General features: G+C 42.2%; 2 protein-coding genes across 3 annotated transcripts in view; one reads left to right on the forward strand and one right to left on the reverse strand.

Annotated features, from left to right (window-relative positions):
- The first annotated feature begins 319 nt into the window (after positions 1-319).
- Positions 320-7,944, forward strand: LOC109880508 (heat shock protein beta-7). Its single transcript, XM_020472714.2, has 3 exons — positions 320-791; positions 5,816-5,973; positions 7,283-7,944. The coding sequence occupies exons 1-3, from the start codon at positions 545-547 to the stop codon at positions 7,472-7,474; spliced, it is 597 nt and encodes a 198-aa protein (XP_020328303.1). The 5' UTR covers positions 320-544; the 3' UTR covers positions 7,475-7,944.
- Positions 7,945-8,920: 976 nt separating this feature from the next.
- The window catches only part of LOC109880507 (chloride channel protein 2), a 197,224-nt gene continuing 184,669 nt past the window's right edge, over positions 8,921-21,475 (reverse strand). For both annotated transcript variants that reach the window (XM_031795512.1, XM_031795513.1), the window contains 2 exons: positions 20,030-20,116; positions 8,921-13,028 (listed from right to left, as the gene is read on the reverse strand). In XM_031795512.1, coding sequence (XP_031651372.1) covers positions 12,819-13,028; positions 20,030-20,116 — 297 coding nt within the window. In that variant the 3' untranslated portion in view covers positions 8,921-12,818. The remainder of the gene's footprint in view (positions 13,029-20,029; positions 20,117-21,475) is intronic.

Here is a 21,475-nt window from a genome sequence, read left to right on the forward strand (position 1 = left end):
TTAAATGATGGTTTAAAAAGCAACGTTAGCACAACGTTCCCACAACCTTCTCAACCTGTTGTTCTCATTCTGTTATCTCTGACCACATACCGAAAACATCTCTGAGTGCACCCCTTGGCTCAGTAATCTCTATGTGACTTTAGAGTTTGTGTGTGTGTGTGTGTGTATAAACTTGCATGTGTGAGGAACACACATCTTATCTCTTTTACCGTTATTCCTGGCTACCATCGCTGGACACACCACCTTGTAAGGAGAAAAGAGGACTACACGTTGGGGCCATAGCATGCCACTTTCCCAGAATGCTTTGGGACTTTGTTAAATTACACCCAGAGAGACAGCAGAGAGCTCCGTGTCAGTGTCAGTGTGTGTGTGCAGTGGAAAAAGGGGTTACTGACTTCTGAAGAGTATCTGGGCTGATTCTAAAGAACAACAGAGCCACCAGCTTTATCTTGGTGTGTTGACAACAATTTAGTAGTAAAATAATCTCACTGAGTTAGTTGTAGTTTCAGTGTGTGTGTGTGTGTTTTAGACACCAATTCTCACCATGGCTCTGACCAGCTCTTCATCCAGCCGTTCCTCCTCTTCCTCGTTCCGCTCGTCAGCCTGCTACAGCACTTCCAGCACCTACCGGTCAGAGGAGTCTGGTGGTGGGGCGGCGGACCCCCTGTTTGAGCCTTTCCTGGAGGCAGCAGGGGTGGGACCCCAAAGCCTGTTTGGAGAGGAGGGGGATGTGGCCCCCCTGTGTCTGGCCCCCTTCAGCCGACACTGCAAAGACTCTTACGGGCACCCAGGTGAGTGGGGGGTTGTTGGGGTGAATAACATCAATGGTAGGTAGGGGGCGGCAGGTAGGCTAGTGGTTAGAGTGTTGGGCCAGTAACCAAAAGGTTGTTAGATTGAATCACCGAGCTGACAAGGTAAAAATCTGTTATTCTGCCCCTGAACAAGGCAATTAACCCCTTGTTCCTAGGCCATCATTGTAAATAAGAATTGGTTCTTAACTGACTTGCCTAGTTAAATAAAGACAAAATTAAAAACAGTAAACAGCAGTTAAATTGAGCAGAAGCTATCCAGGGCCAGGCTCCTGCACCTTGGATGAAAGGTAGCCTAGTGGTTAAGAGCAGATAAGAGCGCTGGGCCAATAACCAATAGGTTGCTGGTTCAAATCTCCAAGCTGACGAGGTAAAAAAATCTGTCGACGTGCCCTTGAGGGACAACAGGGAGGAGCAATTGAATAGTTTAACAAAAAATGTTAACTTGTTAAATAATTTTTAGCCCATCCAAATATGGGTTGACTAGTTATTTTGAACACGCTCAGTTTTCTACCACAAAATGGCGAAAGAGTCTTTTCTACCACAAAAGTTTTCAAAACTCCTGACATTTAATCCTTGTAAAATTCGCTGTCATAGGTCAGTTAAGATCGAACACCACTTTATTTTAAGAATGTGAAATGTCAGAATAATAGTAGAGAGAATTATTTATTTCAGCTTTTATTTCTTTCATCACATTCCCAGTGGGTCAGAAGTTTACATACACTCAATTAGTATTTGGTAGCATTGCCTTGAATTTTTTAAAACTTGGGTCAAACGTTTCGGGTTTCCTTCCACAAGCTTCCCACAATAAATTGGGTGAGTTTTGGCCTATTCCTTCTGACAGAGCTGGTGTAACTGAGTCAGGTTTGTTGGCCTCCTTGCTCACACACACTTTTTCAGTTCCGCCCATACATTTTCTATAGGATTGAGGTCAGGGCTTTGTGATGGCCACTCCAATACCTTGACTTTGTTGTCCTTAAGCCATTTTGCCACAACTTTGGAAGTATGCTTGGGGTCATTGTCCATTTGGAAGACCCATTTGCGACCAAGCTTTAACTTCCTGACTGATGTCTTGAGATGTTGCTTCAATATATCCACATGTCCTTCCTCATGATGTCATCTATTTTGTGAAGTGCACCAGTCCCTCCTGCAGCAAAGCACCCCCACAACATGATGCTGCCACCCCCATGCTTTACGGTTAGGATGGTGTTCTTTGGCTTGCAAGCCTCCCCCTTTTCCTCCAAACATAATGATGGTTATTATGGCCAAACAGTTCTATTTTTGTTTCATCAGACCAGAGGACATTTCTACATGTGCAGTTGCAAACCGTAGTCTGGCTTTTTTATGGCAGTTTTGGAGCAGTGGCTTCTTCCTTGCTGAGCAGCCTTTCAGGTTATGTTGATATAGGACTCGTTTTACTGTGTATATAGATACTTTTGTACCGGTTTCCTCCAGCATCTTCACAAGGTCCTTTGCTGTTGTTCTGGGATTGATTTGCACTTTTCGCACCAGAGTACGATCATCTCTAGGAGACAGAACGCATCTCCTTCCTGAGCGGTATGATGGCTGCGTGGTCCCACGGTGTTTATACTTGCGTACTATTGTTTGTACAGATGAACGTGGTACCTTCAGGCGTTTGGAAATTGCTCCCAAGGATGAACCAGACTTGTGGTCGTCTACATTTTTTTCTTGGCTGATTTCTTTTGATTTCCCCATGATGTCAAGCAAAGAGGCACTGAGTTTGAAGGTAGGCCCTGAAAGACTTCCACAGGTAGACCACCAATTGACTCAAATTATGTCAATTAGCCTATCAGAAGCTTCTAAAGCCATGACATCATTTTCTGGAATTGTGAATTATAAGTTAAATAATCTGTCTGTAAACAATTGTTGGAAAATTTACTTGGGTCATGCACAAAGTAGATGTCCTAACCGACTTGTCAAAAGTATAGTTTGTTGACAAGAAATTTGTGGAGTGTTGAAAAATTAGTGTTCATGACTTCAACCTAAGTGTATGTAAACTTCTGACTTCAACATGGGCATGCTCACACACAGGCCCCCTATTGCAGAACGAGTCTGAGGAAGTCTATTGTTTGTGGGGTAAGTTTCTAAAAACCAAGTGAAATCTCAAAACAAAGAGTTTCTATAACATGTCATTACATGCACTTTAGCAAATATTTGTTAATATAAAATATCTGATTTATAAAATGTTCCATTTGGTTTATATTACAGGCCATTTAATTTAATATAACATACTTTTAAAACACAGTATTGGTGCACAATTTGTACTTGAAATATCAAAAGGCACTGTATTTGTGGAATGACCAAGAAGCTGCTAGAGACTGTGGAAGTTACATGTATTCTGGTAGAAAAGCAGCATCTCAAAGAAGATAATGAATCAGAGCAGTGGGAGATGTCTGCCATTGGGCTCCAACCAGTCTCCAGTGTCTTAGCTAAAATGCTTTAATAGGCTATAAGAGGCCTGCCTGAGTGTTGGACAGTGTCGAGGCAGTGAAACTCTATTTAGGTGCTAAAATGCCAAAGAGGGAAATTAAAACTAAGGAGCTTCCTCAGAGCCAAACACATACAAAATTATAACGATGGCTTTAAAGACTGTTTATGGACTGTGTGTAGCTACTGGATGTCTAATAAACCAAATCAAAATTATTATTACAAATTATATTGTGAAATATATCAAACTTTTACATTTTTCTCTGTATTACATTGAACATATGTTGTAAATAATAAAGTGAATTAGTAAAAAGTAAAACATTTAAAGAAAAAAAAAGTTGACAGCATTTATGAGTCTTTGGTACCTGTCACGCCCTGGTCGAAGTATATTGTCTTTGGTACCTGTCACGCCCTGGTCGAAGTATATTGTCTTTGGTACCTGTCACGCCCTGGTCGAAGTATATTGTCTTTGGTACCTGTCACGCCCTGGTCGAAGTATATTGTCTTTGGTACCTGTCACGCCCTGGTCGAAGTATATTGTCTTTGGTACCTGTCACGCCCTGGTCGAAGTATATTGTCTTTGGTACCTGTCACGCCCTGGTCGAAGTATATTGTCTTTGGTACCTGTCACGCCCTGGTCGAAGTATATTGTCTTTGGTACCTGTCACGCCCTGGTCGAAGTATATTGTCTTTGGTACCTGTCACGCCCTGGTCGAAGTATATTGTCTTTGGTACCTGTCACGCCCTGGTCGAAGTATATTGTCTTTGGTACCTGTCACGCCCTGGTCGAAGTATATTGTCTTTGGTACCTGTCACGCCCTGGTCGAAGTATATTGTCTTTGGTACCTGTCACGCCCTGGTCGAAGTATATTGTCTTTGGTACCTGTCACGCCCTGGTCGAAGTATATTGTCTTTGGTACCTCCCTGAATGATAACTATTTGACAGATATTCTTTCAAAATAATATTTATTTATTTTAATACATGTTGACGTCATAGATTAATGGTGCCACCTGTCAATGATTTTAGTCTGAATAATTAGGGTTTAAATGGTTTCATTGTCCAGATCCGTTTACACTTGTGAGATATCCAGACACAATACGTGCCTGACTACCTCCGCAGTTGGGCAGTAAGATCAGATCATAATGTGTCTTTTGATCATCTACACCTGTCTGAAAATATGGGCACAATCAGCATGTTCGCACAACCGGTACAAAGGACGCAGGTTAGCACCGGGGATAAATGGGGCTTGAGTTTGGCTCTATTTTGTGCTGAGGTGTATACTACATACCAGGTCTCAGCGAGGTAACTTTAGTCAACTCGGAGTTAACCCAGTCATATGAAAGTGGCTCACCTTTTGTTCAGGTACATTTCTATGGCAATGAATCCTTCAGAACTAACCTGCTCCAGGGCGGAGCTCTAGAATTCCAACTCGGACTTGGAATTCCGAGTTGGCTGAGACAGTTAAAAATATTTTTTTCCCCAGTAGGAGTTTTTTTTTCTGAGTTCTCATTTGTCTTGAACGCACTGAAGTCAGAAGTCAGAGATTTCCAAGTTCCCAGTTGTTTTGAACGCAGCATAACTCAGGGCTAACTCCATTTATCCTGAATGAAGTGTCTGTGTCTTCATTTGAGGAAGAGGACTGGTTACATATTTTGTAGTTGTTTTTTGTGTGTTTTAAACAAGTTTTCTGTAGTTCTACCCATTTTGCCAAGGGGTAGAGGGAACATTTTTGCAGTTTAAAGCTAATTTCCTGCAATTCTACCCATTTTGCCATGATTTATGCCACGTTAATAATATCTGAGTGAGGGTGATCATCAAAATCAATGGGGGCCCACTGGAGGCCAGGCCCCTGGCTACATGTGCCGAGTGCCCGGTCGGTATTCGGCCATGATTACAAGTTTAGATAACTGGCTAGACTAATTTACCAATCGAAAAATTGTTACCTGACATGGTTAATTGAGTGACTGTCAGTGACTGACTAAACAAGAGAAAAACTGCTGATGCACAACCACATGTTTAACTTACAGCTTGCGTATTCTACTATTCTAACTCTCAACAGTAAATTGAGACCCCAATTTTAATTTTTATTTTATTTTATTTTATTCGGGGCCCCCTAGTGGCTGGGGGCCCTAAGCAACCGCTTCTGTCGCTTATGACTGGAGCCGGTCCTTCTGACCTAGAATGCGAAGCTAACTGAAGCTGGCTAGCTTTATAAAAGCCTGATTAGATCTAGCTTGCTTCGTAGTGTACCACTCAGGTTCTTTCTGGGAATTAAATTAGCTTTATGTTCCAAACAGAATCATTGCTCACTCATGAGCTCGAATGGCCTGTATTCTCCAGTTGTCTCCACATAAAACTGAAATATATCCTCCCCCAAGAACTGGATAATAAACTTGAAATCAGTCATATTTTCCCTTAATTCCTTTATATATTTTGTCTTGCTATGGTTTATTCTTCACCAAGTTGGTGATGGTAATGAGAACAATAAAATAAGAATAGAATAAATCAGCATATTCAAGTCTCCTCCACTAACTGTTTTGTCTGCACTTCCCTCCAGGCCCAACAAGTGGCACTGTGACAGGTCGTCCTGCCAGTATGGGCATGGTCAGATCGTTGGGGGAAAGTTACTACATGTCAGCTGATGTCAGTCAGTTTGAACCTCATGACATAGTGTTGATGGCCTACAACCACAACATAGTCATCCACGCTGAAAAGGTGAGTGTCTGAAGGTTATAGTGTGTATGTGTGGGTACCCATTAGTGAAAGAGGATGTGTCTGTGTGCACACTGTAGGTACAAATGCAGTGCACAAATGAAGTGCAATGGTGTGTGTGTGTGTGTGTGTGTGTGTGTGTGTGTGTGTGTGTGTGTGTGTGTGTGTGTGTGTGTGTGCATTGTGTGTCCTGTTTAATGATGTGCTTGGTTATTGTGTACTGGGGGATGATGAGGGAGAAGTGTGAATCCCAATGAAGGGTGAGGCTATTGGAGAGCTATATACAGATGCCATACCTTAATTTGAGCCAGTTTGCTACAGCAGAAAAGTAATCAGGCAGTAAATGTGATTTGTTTTGAATATTATAATTAATTTACATTATTTGGAAGGGTTGACACATTTTTGTTAGGGCAAATCAAGGCTGACATTTTAAAGTGGAAATTGCAAACTTTAGAAGCCTTCTTAAACCTTGAATTTGTGAGTTTGACATGTAACACGAGTTTGTGTTACATGTTGTCCAGGAACATTCCTGCAACAACGGGATGATCAAATTGAGATACAACATCTGTATTTTACGGCTATAGCTGACCATTAATTGTTCTGTATAATCTCACTAGGCCTCCTGCTCTCCCAGCCTCAGCCATGTGTAAGAAGTTTGTAATCAGTAGTAAATGGCAAAGTGGAGAGAGAGGAAACTGCTGCTGATGCTGTAAGGCAACCATGTCACAGCTCCTCTTTAACAGGCCAGAGAACCACTTAATAAAGCCAACCTCCAGTCCTCTCATCCATTCACCATGCAGCCCCAAGGCCCTGCTTAGACAAATACTGCTCTTTGGTCAACCGTTTGTTGTGATTCTCTGCCTGATCTCAGCTCCCCACCATCTTAATATGACCCTGATTCTCACATCAGGAAAAAAAGACTTCAGCTTCAGATTATAATTAATGGACATTTTCCTAGGAGTCGATACATTTTTTTGTTAGGGCAAATCAAGTCTGACATTTTTAAGTGGAAGTTACAAACTCTAGAAGTCTTTTTAAACCTTGAATACACAATTTGCATTTCCTGGTAATACAACAATGATCAAAAGATAGATCTGTATGTACTGACCTCACAGTTTCTCACCTTCATCTCACCATCCCTTCTTCCCTTGATTTATACTCTCTATTCCCCCTCTTCTCACCTCCCCCTTCCTTGACCTTCCCTCATTATATTACCTCTCTTCTCCATCTCTCCTTTACTCCTCTGCTGGCCCTCTTCTATTTCTCTTCCTTCTTCCTCCCTCATTCTCTCACCATACCTTCTCTCCCTCAGGTGTTGGAGGATGGGAGTGTCAGTGATACTTTTACCCATAAGACCCTGCTACCGGAGGACATGGACCCCCTGTCGGTCAGTGGCACACTGACCCCTGAGGGCATGCTGGTGGTCAGTGTCATGAGGATCCCCACTATGGGGGTTATGGAGCCTCCTACACCCCCTGCATACCGCTCTGAGGCACACCTCTGACTTCAGATTGGTTTCTATTTTCACCCTCCAGTTTTATACATAGAAGAGATGTGATGTAGTCAAACACTATCGTTAAAAAAATGATTTGGTTTCAGTTTATTTTTTATTTTTGTTTATGGGTTAATGTTGATTGAAGAAAATGCATTAAAAAACCCCAAAAGGTATCATTAACATTGCACCATATTAAAGTAAGTAACATGGGGTTTGGTTTATAACATACACTGCACATCCTGGTCAAAGAAACGTTCAGGCCAGGTTACAGATAGACCCCCCCCCCCCCCAAAAAAAAACTCCATACTGAACACACTGGGTAGACCTGAGATAGAGCTCTGTTCATGAATAAGTGACTAGCTATTTCTTGCATATTTCCTGACAATGAATACTTGTCCAGAACCAGAGACAGTAGTATCTTGGATGATAATTGGTCTGACAAGTTTTAAGAGAAGCAAAAATAAATGTCATGCTTGTCATCTCCTCTCACCATTCTCATAGCCTCTCGCTCACACAGTATCAGTCGTAAGTCAGACGGAGTTTAGTTTGCTCAGGGAAACTTTCTTCATAGAGCCCTCTGCACTTTTTTTGTTGCAGCAATTACATCAATCTGCCTGTCTGACTATGAGTCACAGTTAAAATAGTCCCCCCTTGTATATCCTCCTCACTCTCTGCCAATCTGGGGAGACAGACTTTTACTGTGACACCTTCATTTATTATTAATCAATATGAAGTCCACATCGCCTGGGACAGGAGATGAAACTGAAAGTGGTTGTGTTGAGCATGTGTAAAACTGTTCCAAGGACTAGCACCACCACCGTCAAGAACTAGCACCACCACAATACAAATGGCTTGTATGCCAATAAACTACAGAAGATAGGTCAAAAAAACCATTTTGTTTTGTACCATTTCCATACACATACTCTGTTTCTCTCACACACACACACACACAGACAGACAGACATGAATAATTTAAATCTCTAACAGGATTGGGCAGTGTTAGGTCTCATCTCAGATTGCAGTGTTGAGTGTTGGTCAGATTACAGGGATTACAGATTACACGGTGACATAATCCAGAACAAAAGGCATCAGAGACGGGACTGTTATTTCATCTGGAACAGCAGGGACGGGGCAGTTTAAAACACACCCTACTCTACAGCACAGCTGTCTGGAACACAGACGCTAGGCTCCACAGGGAGAGAGGTATACTTTTCACACCGTAACAAATTAACCCATTTAGCTATAATTAAGCATTTATCTGCCCATTTCAGCACAGATGGCATTTCACTCAGAAAAACAGATTTTTAAACAACAAACACACTCCAGAGGGAAAGAATGAGAGAGCGATAGAAAAACAGAAAGAGAATAAAAACAGTTTCTGTTCTACAGCTTCTGGGAGGAGAGGGGGGATGAGAGAAAAAGAGGGTTGAGGTAAAAGAAGATTCCAGACTCCCATTTGTTAAAAATGTCTTTATTCATCCCTGATATAAAAACAAATTGTGAAAAATAGCACTGGACTTGTTAAACTCTGGCTGGTTTGACCCCAGTGAGTTTCCATAGTGGGCCTATAACACATCATACAGTCCAGAGTCAGACAGAGACAGTACAAGCAGCAGAATCCAGAAATGGCCTGGGACCAAACAGACAGTGTGTGTCATAACATACATATTGTTTAACATTTTTCAATTTCATTACAAAAATAAGGTTCTTGCATTCATGTCAAGTCATATATTAAAATCTGGTTAGAAAGTGAGATGAACAATCATTATTGCACAAGTTGATTACCTAATCATTCAAATCGAAATAATTAAAAAACTAACAAATCAGAGTCTTCTATTTTGATTAATACCCATTAATAAATATGCGCCTGCCCTAAAATATCTATCTTGTAGTAAATGATGCCATAGAGAACAGAAAAGGAAATAAGGATAGAATGACTTCAGAGAAGCGCAAAATAATGAAAAACCCATCTGAAAAATACAAACACCAAAGCAAATCAAACGTGCATTTTCTCTGGTCCCTTTGGCAAGCTTGGGGACTGACAACAGAGAGTTGTCATGGTTGCACACTGTACTGACACATCGTGTATATATATATATGCAGGGACATGGGTAGTCATTTCTATCCCTTAAAAACTTATCACATTCATTTGCAGAGAAATCCTATCCTACCCCTGTTACCATGCAGGGGCCAGGATGATGTAGGCACTTGTGAAATGACGATGTCATACAGACCACCGAGAACACCCATGGGTCCTTTAAACATTCTATAAACGTTGGTTAAATGTTCCTGTTACTTCAGGTAGTGGGTCTCATTCTGCTAGCGTTATAGTGTTACTTGCATTATACAAATGACATACATAAACATTGGGTACATGCTGCAAGGCTGGAAAAACATTGAACATTGGACCTTTTTATAACAAATCAGACAGGGAAGAGCAATACGCAACAAAAACTAAAAAGGAGTTGCAGGAAGAGCAACTCCATAGATAGCAATATAGATCAGTTAGATTTTAAATTAACAATCACGTATTACAGCAATGATGTTAACTATGTTAAATCTGTAAACGTATAGCAAAGTCTTAAATCCACACATTCCCCAAAAAGCCCATCTCCTTTTCCAAAATAAGCCATGATTAAAGATCATTGTATGAATGAATGCCAATCAAACCTAGATCAAAACTAATGCAATGACAAAAGATGCAAAATAAGTGAGAATAAAAACATTCAACAAAATAGCCATCAGCATATTGACATTGTCCATTAAAATGATTTACACCCAGGGTTACACTTCGAAAGTAACCTATCCAAACCTGTATAAACAACAGTATATTTCTCATATATTCTGTTGGTCAAAGTTCTAACAATATGAAAACACAGCCTTCAACATGCACTCTTTCATGCAAAGCCATGCTGTCACTCAAGGTGTGTGAGTGTGTCTCTCTGCATGTGAGGATGGGCATGTCAGTCTGTGAAAATGTTAGTGTGTGTGTGTGTGTGTATATGTGTGTGTGTGTCCTTTATTCAATGTGGCAATGAGTAAGGAGTCTGAATGTGTATAACCACAGTTAGATACTCTGAGCTTGCGTATGTGAGCAGAAATTATGATATTGCTGGGTGAAAACAGTAAATCCAAATAACAACAATTGCAGGTGGAAATAGTGTTTGACACAGGAAGTGACTCTGCTCAGTCCTTTTCAGAGGCATCAGGCCTTTCAGTGCAAACATTACAAAGGAGGGAGGAAGAAAGAAGTCTCAAAATGACCCCTGCCTGTTAATCAATCAGTGAGAGAGAGAGAGAGAGAGAGAGCGAATGAGAGACTGAGAGAAAACGAGTAGTGGCCATACTTACTTTTTTTTTTTTACTGACAATTCAATAAGGGATGTGATCTGATTGGAAGCTGCACACTGGGCTTGTGCAGTATGGAGCTTATATCACCAAGCAAAACATACTTAATAGTTAAATACATTCAAATGACTAAGGAAACCATGCAGCACATTAAGCCAACGACTGTCGTGAGGAAAATACATGAATAAGTCAAAATCACAGAGGTCAGACTCTTAACCATATAACCAGACATCCTCTAGGCAGCTCTATACATCAGTAGCACTATTGATAAATCATACTGTAGTAGGAATGAAGTGCTTTATCATTAGCCATGTATAGATCACCGATCGGTAATGCTGACGGCTTCTAATTGGTCAGTATGGATGTTTGATCATTGGTCAGTTAGTTCAGATATCTAGTTTCAGTCAGTTGGCTACTGGTCAGCATTATTTAAACTGGTTCTATGTGGTCTGGGTCTGACCTTACTCTGATCACCGTAGTGTTACTGGACAGTGAACAGTAAAGATGTGAAGTTGGCCAACCAGAAAGCTACCCTGGGTTCTATTGAAGAAAACTCCCTAACACAGCAGATTAGATAACAGAAAATGCTTTCATTCTTCCATTCACTCTCCATCTTCCCCCTCTCCTTCTTCCTCTCCTCCTCTCTCCCTAGCCCAACATACTCAGTCAGGCTTATTAAGAGCCACATCTAGAGAAAGCCCACTTCTCTTGGACTGGCTCTTATTAAAACCTGTGTGTTTGAGGCCGTGTTTTCTTAAAGGAGTGCACAGCATGTGTGTTGAAGCATGCTGAGAGGTAAATGTTAATGCTTTCACCATTCTACAGAATACCTACATACATACATCTGTTTGCATAGAGTAGCCTATTCTCTCACCCAGACTCAAGCACTAATGTAACACAGAAAATAATAGGGGTAGAGGGAGAGGACTGAAAGAAAGAGTGGTGAAGACATCTCCCAATGTGAGACCAGAACAGTATGTGGTTCTCTCTACAGAGGCAAGGTGAAAAAAAGAAGACATTTTATTGTCACATACATACACTCCAGATAGTTTCAGGGAAATGTGTTGTTTTACCGGGTCAGCCATAGTAGTACGGCACGCCTGGAGCAAATTAGGGGTAAGTGTTGCTCAAAGATACAGACTTTTCACCTTGTTGCCTCGGGTATTCGAACCAGCGACCTTTCGGTTACTGGCCCAATGCTCTAACCACTAGGCTACTTATTTCCAGTTCCAGGTCACTAAAACAGATGGGAACAAACTAGAACACTGCTGAAATGATCAGACTGAAATGTGTCTGATAAGAAGATTCAAATCACAAAGGAATTAAAGCAGGTGGTTGGTTTCGCTACTTTCTTCATGTAAATACATACCAACCAATGCATCCATGCACTCAATACATACACTCACATCCATACCGGTACACAAGCCTATCTTCTTGTCACTGTTGAACCGTCTGCATATGGAAGACTGGTCAGAAAGAAACGTTTACTGGTCCACAAAATGCAAACAAACTGAACATTTCCTCACCAATACCAAAGTTGGCAAAAAAAGAAAATGCAATCCCTTTTACAGTCAAAACACATTCTATACATTTTGTTCTGACAAACTTTGTTAAGCAGTGACACCTTAACTCCTCTCCCCTCCCTAACACACAGATCTATTCTGTTGTGGGCCCCCCCAAGCCTAGTGGAGAGCAGGGTCCAGTCTGTGGTGAGTCAATCCCTCCTCCATAAGAGCTGAGTAAGTGTAGGGCCCAAAGGCCAACCAGGAGGAGGGGTAAAGGAGAGAGGGATGGAGAGGAAGGCAAGGAGAGGAAGAGGAAGTGTGAACTCTATATTCCAGAATTAAATATTGATCCAAGCTATGAGGTTGCAGCATCGGTAGTGGTTTTTAAGTGGGGGGGGGGGGTCAACGCTCATCCTACTCCTCGGTAATATACCTGTCTACATTAACCTGTCCCAATCCCCATCCAATATACCTCTCCCAAAAATCTGTCCCCATCCCCCTCACTGGGACTTCTCGTCAGAGTCGGAGGCCAGGTGCTCCCGGGGGAGGGACATGGATTTGTGACGGTCCCACAGCTTGTGGAGCTCTGTGGCTTCGTTCTCGCTATTGCTGCTGCTGCTGCCGCTGGTGCCACTGTCCCGGAAACTGGACAGAGGGGGGCGCACTTTCACCCCCTTCACTGCCACAGAGCCCTCGATGGCCTTCCGCAGCTACAGAGATAATACAGGAAGAATCAATCAACAAAGGCCAAGAGACTTTCCCAATCCAAAACAGACCACTAAGCCTGAACACTTTGACACTTAGGGACTACGGGTCACAGTTATGGAGTACCAGTCAATTTGGGATTGACAATAATTAAGGCTTTGTATCAGAGAGGACAGTTTGGTTAAATGCGGAAGACCCATTTCAGTTGAAGGCATTCAGTTGAACATCTGACTAGGTCTCCCCCTTTTGTGTAGACCAAAGCAGAATGGTGAGGTTTAACCATGGCAATATTACAGGTGATAATATAGGGCGTGTGGCTCTGCTACCATGGTAATAAAGTAGTCTTGGGCCATATATTGGGGTATTTGGAAATGGCTACGGGATGTTTTTTCAATACAGTTGAAACTATTTCTTTGAAGTAATACATTTTTTTAGCATATTTCTAGTTACTTGTTAAGCAAATACCTGCAGTCAACTTATGCAATATGTTAAGAGATAAAGATTGCGTGTTTCATTTCACCTGTCACAGTTTTTCATTATGAAGCTTACCGGTTGTTCCGTCATGTGGTGTTTGTTTACTTTACGAGTACACAACGACAAGAGTCACTCCCTGCTGTGCAACATGCACCAGATCATCTAGTTACAGTAGGGAATTCACAACTAAATGTTTGCCAGCTAGATATCTTATAACTATGAAGTGTCTAAAATGTGCTAAATGCTCTGCAGTTGTGCACTTGGTTTGCTAATTTAGTAGCTAGTTAGCTTTCTAGCTAAGTGGTTAGCTTCTTCCAAAATCAAGCTTCCCAAATCAAATTGTATTTGTCACATGCGCCGAATACAACAGGTGTAGAACTTACTGTGAAATGCTGAATACAACAGGTGTAGAACTTACTGTGAAATGCTGAATACAACAGGTGTAGAACTTACTGTGAAATGCTGAATACAACAGGTGTAGAACTTACTGTGAAATGCTGAATACAACAGGTGTAGAACTTACTGTGAAATGCTGAATACAACAGGTGTAGAACTTACTGTGAAATGCTGAATACAACAGGTGTAGAACTTACTGTGAAATGCTGAATACAACAGGTGTAGAACTTACTGTGAAATGCTTACCTACAAGCCCTTAACCAACAAATCAGTTAAGAAAATAGAGTTAAGAAAATATAAAAGAAACACAATAGAATAATAATAATAATAATAATGAGACTATATACAGGGGGTACCGGTACCGAGTCAATGTGCGGGGATACAGGTTAGTTGAAGTAATTTGTACATGAGGGCAGGGGTAAAGTGACTATGCATGTATAATAAACAGCGAGTAGCAGCAGTGTAAAAACAAAGAAGGGGGGGGTGTCAATGGAAATAGTCTGGTTGGCCATTTGATTAATTGTTCAGCAGTCTTGCCCTGCGGAAGCAGAGAGAACAGTCTATGACTTGGGTGACCAGAGTCTTTGACAATTTCTTGGGCCTTCCTCTGAAACAGCCTAGTATATACAGTACCAGTCAAACGTTTGGACACAACTACTCATTCAAAAGTTTTTCTTAATTTGGACTATTTTCTACATTGTAGAAAAATAGTGAAGACATCAAAACAATGAAATAACACATGGAATCATGTAGTAACCAAAAAAGTGTTAAACAAATCAAAATATATTTTATATTTGAGTTTCAATAAAAGTAGCCACCCTTTGCCTTGATGACAGCTTTGCACACTCTTGGCATTCTCTTAACCAGCTTCATGAGGTAGTCACCTGGAACACATTTAAATTAACAGGTGTGCCTTGTTAAAAGTTAATTTGTGGAATTTCTTTCCTCAATGCGTTCAGCCTGGTACGGCAATTGCTCGGCCTCTGACCGCAAGGCACTACAAAGGGTAGTCCGTACAGCCCAGTACATCACTGGGGCTAAGCTGCCTGCCATCCAGGACCTCTACACCAGGCGGTGTCAGAGGAAGGCCCTAAAAATTGTCAGAACCCAGCCATAGATTGTTCTCTTTACTACAGCATGGCAAGCGGTACCGGAGTGCCAAGTCTAGGACAAAAAGGCTTCTCAACAGTTTTTACCCCCAAGCCAAAAGACTCCTGAACAGGTAATCAAATGACTATTTGTATTGTGCCCCCTCCCCCAAACCCCTCTTTTACGCTGCTGCTACTCTCTGTTTATCATATATGCATAGTCACTTTTAACTATACATTCATGTACATACTACCTCAATTGGCCCGACCAACGAGTGCTCCTGCACATTGGCTAACCGGTCTATCTGCATTGTGTCCCGCCAACCACCACCCGCCAACCCCTCTTTTACGCCACTGCAACTCTCTGTTCATCATATATGCATAGTCACTTTAACCATATCTCATGTACATACTACCTCAATCAGCCTGACTAACCGGTGTCTGTATGTAGCCTTGCTACTTTTATAGCCTTGCTACTGTATATAGCCTGTCTTTTTACTGTTGTATTTATTTCTTTACTTACCCATTGTTCACCTAATACCTTTTTTGCACTATTGGTTAGAACATTTCACTGTAAGGTCTACACCTGTTGTATTCAGTGTACATGACAAATAAACTTGGATTTGATTTGTGTGGTTCCCACCGTGAAGGAGGTGGTGTGATGGTGATTTGTGTGGTTCCCACCGTGAAGGAGGTGGTGTGATGGTGATTTGTGTGGTTCCCACCGTGAAGGAGGTGGTGTGATGGTGATTTGTGTGGTTCCCACCGTGAAGGAGGTGGTGTGATGGTGATTTGCTGGTGACACTGTTAGTGATTTAGATTTAGATTTATTTTAGATTTATTTAGAATTCAAGGCACACTTAACCAGCAAGGCTACCACAGCATTCTGCAGCGATACGCCATCCCATCTGGTTTGTGCTTAGTGGGACTATCATTTATTTTACAACAGGACAGCTCTGTGTAAGGGCTATTTGACTAAGAAGGAGTAGGTGTGTCCAACATTTTGACTGGTACTGTAGGTCCTACATGGCAGGAAGCTTGGTCCCAGTGATGTACTCACTACACTCTGTAGCACCTTACGGTCAGATGCCGAGCAGTTGCCATACCAGGCGATGATGCAACCGGTCAGGATGCTATCGATAGTGCAGCTGTAGAACTTTGAGGATCTGGGGGCCCATGCCATGTCTCCTGGGGGGGAAAAACACTTTGCCGTACCCTCTTCACAACTTTCCTGATGCGTTTGAACCATGTTAGGTTGTTGGTGATGTGGACACCAAGGAACTCTCGACCCGCTCCACTACAGTCCTGTCGATGTGAATGGGGGCCCTCCTTTTCCTGTAGTCCACAATCTTCTCCTTTGATGCTCTTTGCAGTCTAATATATGTTTGGTCTGTGCAGCAAAATCTGAATAGCATATTTTTGTTACTAGAATAACCTTATGAGCTGGGTTGTCTGTCCTGCAAATACGTTAGGTCAGAGACTAAAGTATTTGTTAGCATTTAGTTAGCGTTCTCTATGGGATTTGACATGTACTTGTTAGCATTTCTAACCTTCGGATTACAAAGTAAAAATAAAGTAAAATAAAGTAAAAATGACCACATTTTATGGTTATGGAAGTCAACATTTATCACCCCTAACAATAGCCCTGATCAGACATCATGCCACACTCTCCATCCCCAACCATGACAGACGTCTGGCCAACAGCTGTTTCTAAACACACACAAACACAGCCTCCCCTGTATATCTAGTTATTAGGAGGTATAAGGAGAGTTGAGCTACAGCAGTACTGTGTGACAGAGAAAGTACTGCTGCATTTGACCCTGCTGGTCATCTATGAACATTTGAACATCTTGAAGAACAATCTGGCCTTAAATGGCCATGTCCTCTTATAATCACCACCCGGAAGAGCCAGAAGAGGACTGGCCACCCCTCAAAGCCTGGTTCCGCCTCCTTTCTAGGTTCCTGTCTTTCTAGGGAGTTTTTCCTAGCCACTGTGCTTCTACATCTGCATTGCTTGCTGTTTGGGGTTTTAGGCTGGGTTTCTGTATAGCACTTTGTGACATCTGCTGATGTAAAAATTGCTTTATAAATACATTTGATTGATTGATTGAAGAAGCAAGGCGAGGAGACGAGGCGAGGAGAAGCTCGTTTCACTGCTGTTTTTGTCTGCTTGTCTAACACCAAACAAAAGGCCTAAATGTCAGCCAGTGGAACAACACTGTGCTTAGCAACAATCTCCTGTTTCCTAGCCAATTTACAAAGACTGGGTGCTTCTGCCTGTTTTGTTTGTGAAGAGAGAGCAAGAGAGAAATAACAAGAGACAGTGAGAGGAGAGACTGCAAGGAACATTAACCAGGAATTCGTCTTGCTGTCTGTCACCAATTGAAGGGCCGGAAAGAGCAGAGCTCATTAATGCTGACTGTGTGTGATGGTGGTGACAGTTCCCTTTCAGTCAGGCAACTTCGGTACAACACAAAGTCACAAGGACAATGAAATCTGTCAGGGTCAGGATTCCATTTTCTCACAGTATTTTGTACTGACGTTGAATGAAAAGAGAACGTAACGTTATGACTATAACTACTGTTCCCTGAAGGAGTTGTCCCCACACCACATGTTCCTGGGCGTTGAATGAAAAGAGAACGTAACGTTATGACTATAACTACTGTTCCCTGAAGGAGGGAAACGAGGTACAGCACCTGTTTGTCCCCACACCACATGTTCCTGGGCGTTGAATGAAAAGAGAACGTAACGTTATGACTATAACTACTGTTCCCTGAAGGAGGGAAACGAGGTACAGCACCTGTTTGTCCCCACACCACATGTTCCTGGGCGTTGAATGAAAAGAGAACGTAACGTTATGACTATAACTACTGTTCCCTGAAGGAGGGAAACGAGGTACAGCACCTGTTTGTCCCCACACCACATGTTCCTGGGCGTTGAATGAAAAGAGAACGTAACGTTATGACTATAACTACTGTTCCCTGAAGGAGGGAAACGAGGTACAGCACCTGTTTGTCCCCACACCACATGTTCCTGGGCGTTGAATGAAAAGAGAACGTAACGTTATGACTATAACTACTGTTCCCTGAAGGAGGGAAACGAGGTACAGCACCTGTTTGTCCCCACACCACATGTTCCTGGGCGTTGAATGAAAAGAGAACGTAACGTTATGACTATAACTACTGTTCCCTGAAGGAGGGAAACGAGGTACAGCACCTGTTTGTCCCCACACCAAATGTCCCTGGGCGTTGAATGAAAAGAGAACGTAACGTTATGACTATAACTACTGTTCCCTGAAGGAGGGAAACGAGGTACAGCACCTGTTTGTCCCCACACCACATGTTCCTGGGCGTTGAATGAAAAGAGAACGTAACGTTATGACTATAACTACTGTTCCCTGAAGGAGGGAAACGAGGTACAGCACCTGTTTGTCCCCACACCACATGTTCCTGGGCGTTGAATGAAAAGAGAACGTAACGTTATGACTATAACTACTGTTCCTTGAAGGAGGGAAACGAGGTACAGCACCTGTTTGTCCCCACACCACATGTTCCTGGGCGTTGAATGAAAAGAGAACGTAACGTTATGACTATAACTACTGTTCCCTGAAGGAGGGAAACGAGGTACAGCACCTGTTTGTCCCCACACCACATGTTCCTGGGCGTTGAATGAAAAGAGAACGTAACGTTATGACTATAACTACTGTTCCTTGAAGGAGGGAAACGAGGTACAGCACCTGTTTGTCCCCACACCACATGTTCCTGGGCGTTGAATGAAAAGAGAACGTAACGTTATGACTATAACTACTGTTCCTTGAAGGAGGGAAACGAGGTACAGCACCTGTTTGTCCCCACACCACATGTTCCTGGGCGTTGAATGAAAAGAGAACGTAACGTTATGACTATAACTACTGTTCCCTGAAGGAGGGAAACGAGGTACAGCACCTGTTTGTCCCCACACCACATGTTCCTGGGCGTTGAATGAAAAGAGAACGTAACGTTATGACTATAACTACTGTTCCCTGAAGGAGGGAAACGAGGTACAGCACCTGTTTGTCCCCACACCACATGTTCCTGGGCGTTGAATGAAAAGAGAACGTAACGTTATGACTATAACTACTGTTCCCTGAAGGAGGGAAACGAGGTACAGCACCTGTTTGTCCCCACACCACATGTTCCTGGGCGTTGAATGAAAAGAGAACGTAACGTTATGACTATAACTACTGTTCCCTGAAGGAGGGAAACGAGGTACAGCACCTGTTTGTCCCCACACCACATGTTCCTGGGCGTTGAATGAAAAGAGAACGTAACGTTATGACTATAACTACTGTTCCCTGAAGGAGGGAAACGAGGTACAGCACCTGTTTGTCCCCACACCACATGTTCCTGGGCGTTGAATGAAAAGAGAACGTAACGTTATGACTATAACTACTGTTCCCTGAAGGAGGGAAACGAGGTACAGCACCTGTTTGTCCCCACACCACATGTTCCTGGGCGTTGAATGAAAAGAGAACGTAACGTTATGACTATAACTACTGTTCCCTGAAGGAGGGAAACGAGGTACAGCACCTGTTTGTCCCCACACCACATGTTCCTGGGCGTTGAATGAAAAGAGAACGTAACGTTATGACTATAACTACTGTTCCCTGAAGGAGGGAAACGAGGTACAGCACCTGTTTGTCCCCACACAACATGTTCCTGGGCTCGGTGAAAAGCAGTATTAAATTGAAGGAATGAATCCGAGCCTCACGCTTATCACCTGTGGAAGGCGGGGCCTTTCATTGGCCTTCTTAGGCCTGATTTTAGTTCATTCAACCAAAGTTGCAAGAGAGCGAATCCCCCATAGTATGTTGTACTGATGTTTCCCTCCTTCAGTGAACAGTAGTTACAGTCATAACGTCATGATATGCTGATGATTGTGACAGTGAGAAAGATGACGATGATGGAGAGGTCTATGACAATGGTGGCTGTTGTGATGTTGTAATCAATGATGATGATGGGACAGTGACATGTTGATGTGCACAACCCCAGGTGATCTGTGTCACTCACCTCTTTGAGGGACACCACTCCGATGAGTCGTCCAATGCTGGTGACGTAGGCATGGTCCAACCCCAGCAGAGAAAAGATGGTGTGGGTCTGGGGACAAGAGAACAATACACTTAGAACCCACATCCAGAACAGAACCAACTGCTAGAACACTTAGAACTAATATATAGAACAGCTAGAACTGTTAGAATCAATATCGAGAACTCTTAGAAAGAACATTTAGAATACTTGGAACCAACACCTTAAACTGGTAGAACCAACATCTAGAACACAACCAACCATATATTTCCTTTTGACACTCCTTTATAGACATGGCATCCTGTGAAAATCTTAGAGAAGCTATTAAACTGCAGCCCTTAGAACAGTCATCTCAGTGGTCACTGGAGAGCTGAATGGTGTACAAGCTCCTTCCTCATTCAACTAATGAAGTAAATCAGCAAGTCATCAAAAGTAATCACCTTGATTAGCCTAATCGGGTGTTTGAGCACCACTGAACTAAATTGTTGTGAAAGGTACAACATCCCTACTGATACTGTAAGCTGCTAGAACCTCAAGTGAACCACACAGACAGCAGCTTGAGCCTAAACCCAAATCACAGGAAATAGAATAACCTTGTTGTTATTTCAATATTTAATGCAATGGGAGTTAACCATTACAATGTTCCAGGAAACAAACACATAAAACAACATGGAATACACGTTACCCAGACTGATAGATGCAAGAGAACAAACACGAATGTTCATAAGTCTCTCTCACACAAACACACACAGACAAGCTGGGACAAAAATGAATATGGCAATAAATTGTCTGAATTTATGCAATAACGATAAATATGACAATGTGCCCAGAGTGAAAAGAAAATATCCTTTAAAAAAGGTCCAATGCATCAGTTTTTTTCCTGGGTAACAATTAGCAATTAGCCTTTAAACTACTACTACTAGTTTGATCGTTGTACCACCATCAATTATCCTATTAACAAGCCCCCATATTAGCAAACTTATTTCATTTCAAACTTCACATTTCTCTGGTATAGGCCACTTATCATAATGAACGACATCAGCAAAATGCCTGCGATAAGTGATTGGTATGGTCAGTGTTGATCGTCCCAAGCTCTAATATACACACTTGATTTGTTCTTCTATCCTCGTGGTGACCTAAAATTGATTTCTATTCAAAATCCTATTTTCCCTAACCATAACCCGTAACACTGTCCCTAATTCGAACACTACTGTATCCCTAAAGCTTAAAATAGCCTTTGTCCTCATGGGGACGTGGACAATGTCCCCACAAGCGATAATTTTCCTTGTTTAACTATCCTTGTAGGGACCTTTAAGGATAGAAGTACCAACCACACACACACACACACACACACACACACACACACACACACACACACACACACACACAGAGATGAATATGTGGAGGCAGATTGTGTGTGGTAATGGGTGT

Source organism: Oncorhynchus kisutch, linkage group LG18 (assembly GCF_002021735.2).
Source record: "Oncorhynchus kisutch isolate 150728-3 linkage group LG18, Okis_V2, whole genome shotgun sequence".
Lineage (NCBI taxonomy): Eukaryota > Metazoa > Chordata > Actinopteri > Salmoniformes > Salmonidae > Oncorhynchus > Oncorhynchus kisutch.

What these genes read in the sequence shown, in the direction of transcription:
- LOC109880508 (XM_020472714.2), top strand. Translation starts at nt 545, where the DNA reads ATGGCTCTGACCAGCTCTTCATCCAGCCGTTCCTCCTCTTCCTCGTTC. An exon ending in AGACTCTTACGGGCACCCAG is followed by an intron (nt 792 to 5,815) that starts GTGAGTGGGGGG and finishes ACTTCCCTCCAG; the next exon opens with GCCCAACAAGTGGCACTGTG. An exon ending in TAGTCATCCACGCTGAAAAG is followed by an intron (nt 5,974 to 7,282) that starts GTGAGTGTCTGA and finishes TCTCTCCCTCAG; the next exon opens with GTGTTGGAGGATGGGAGTGT.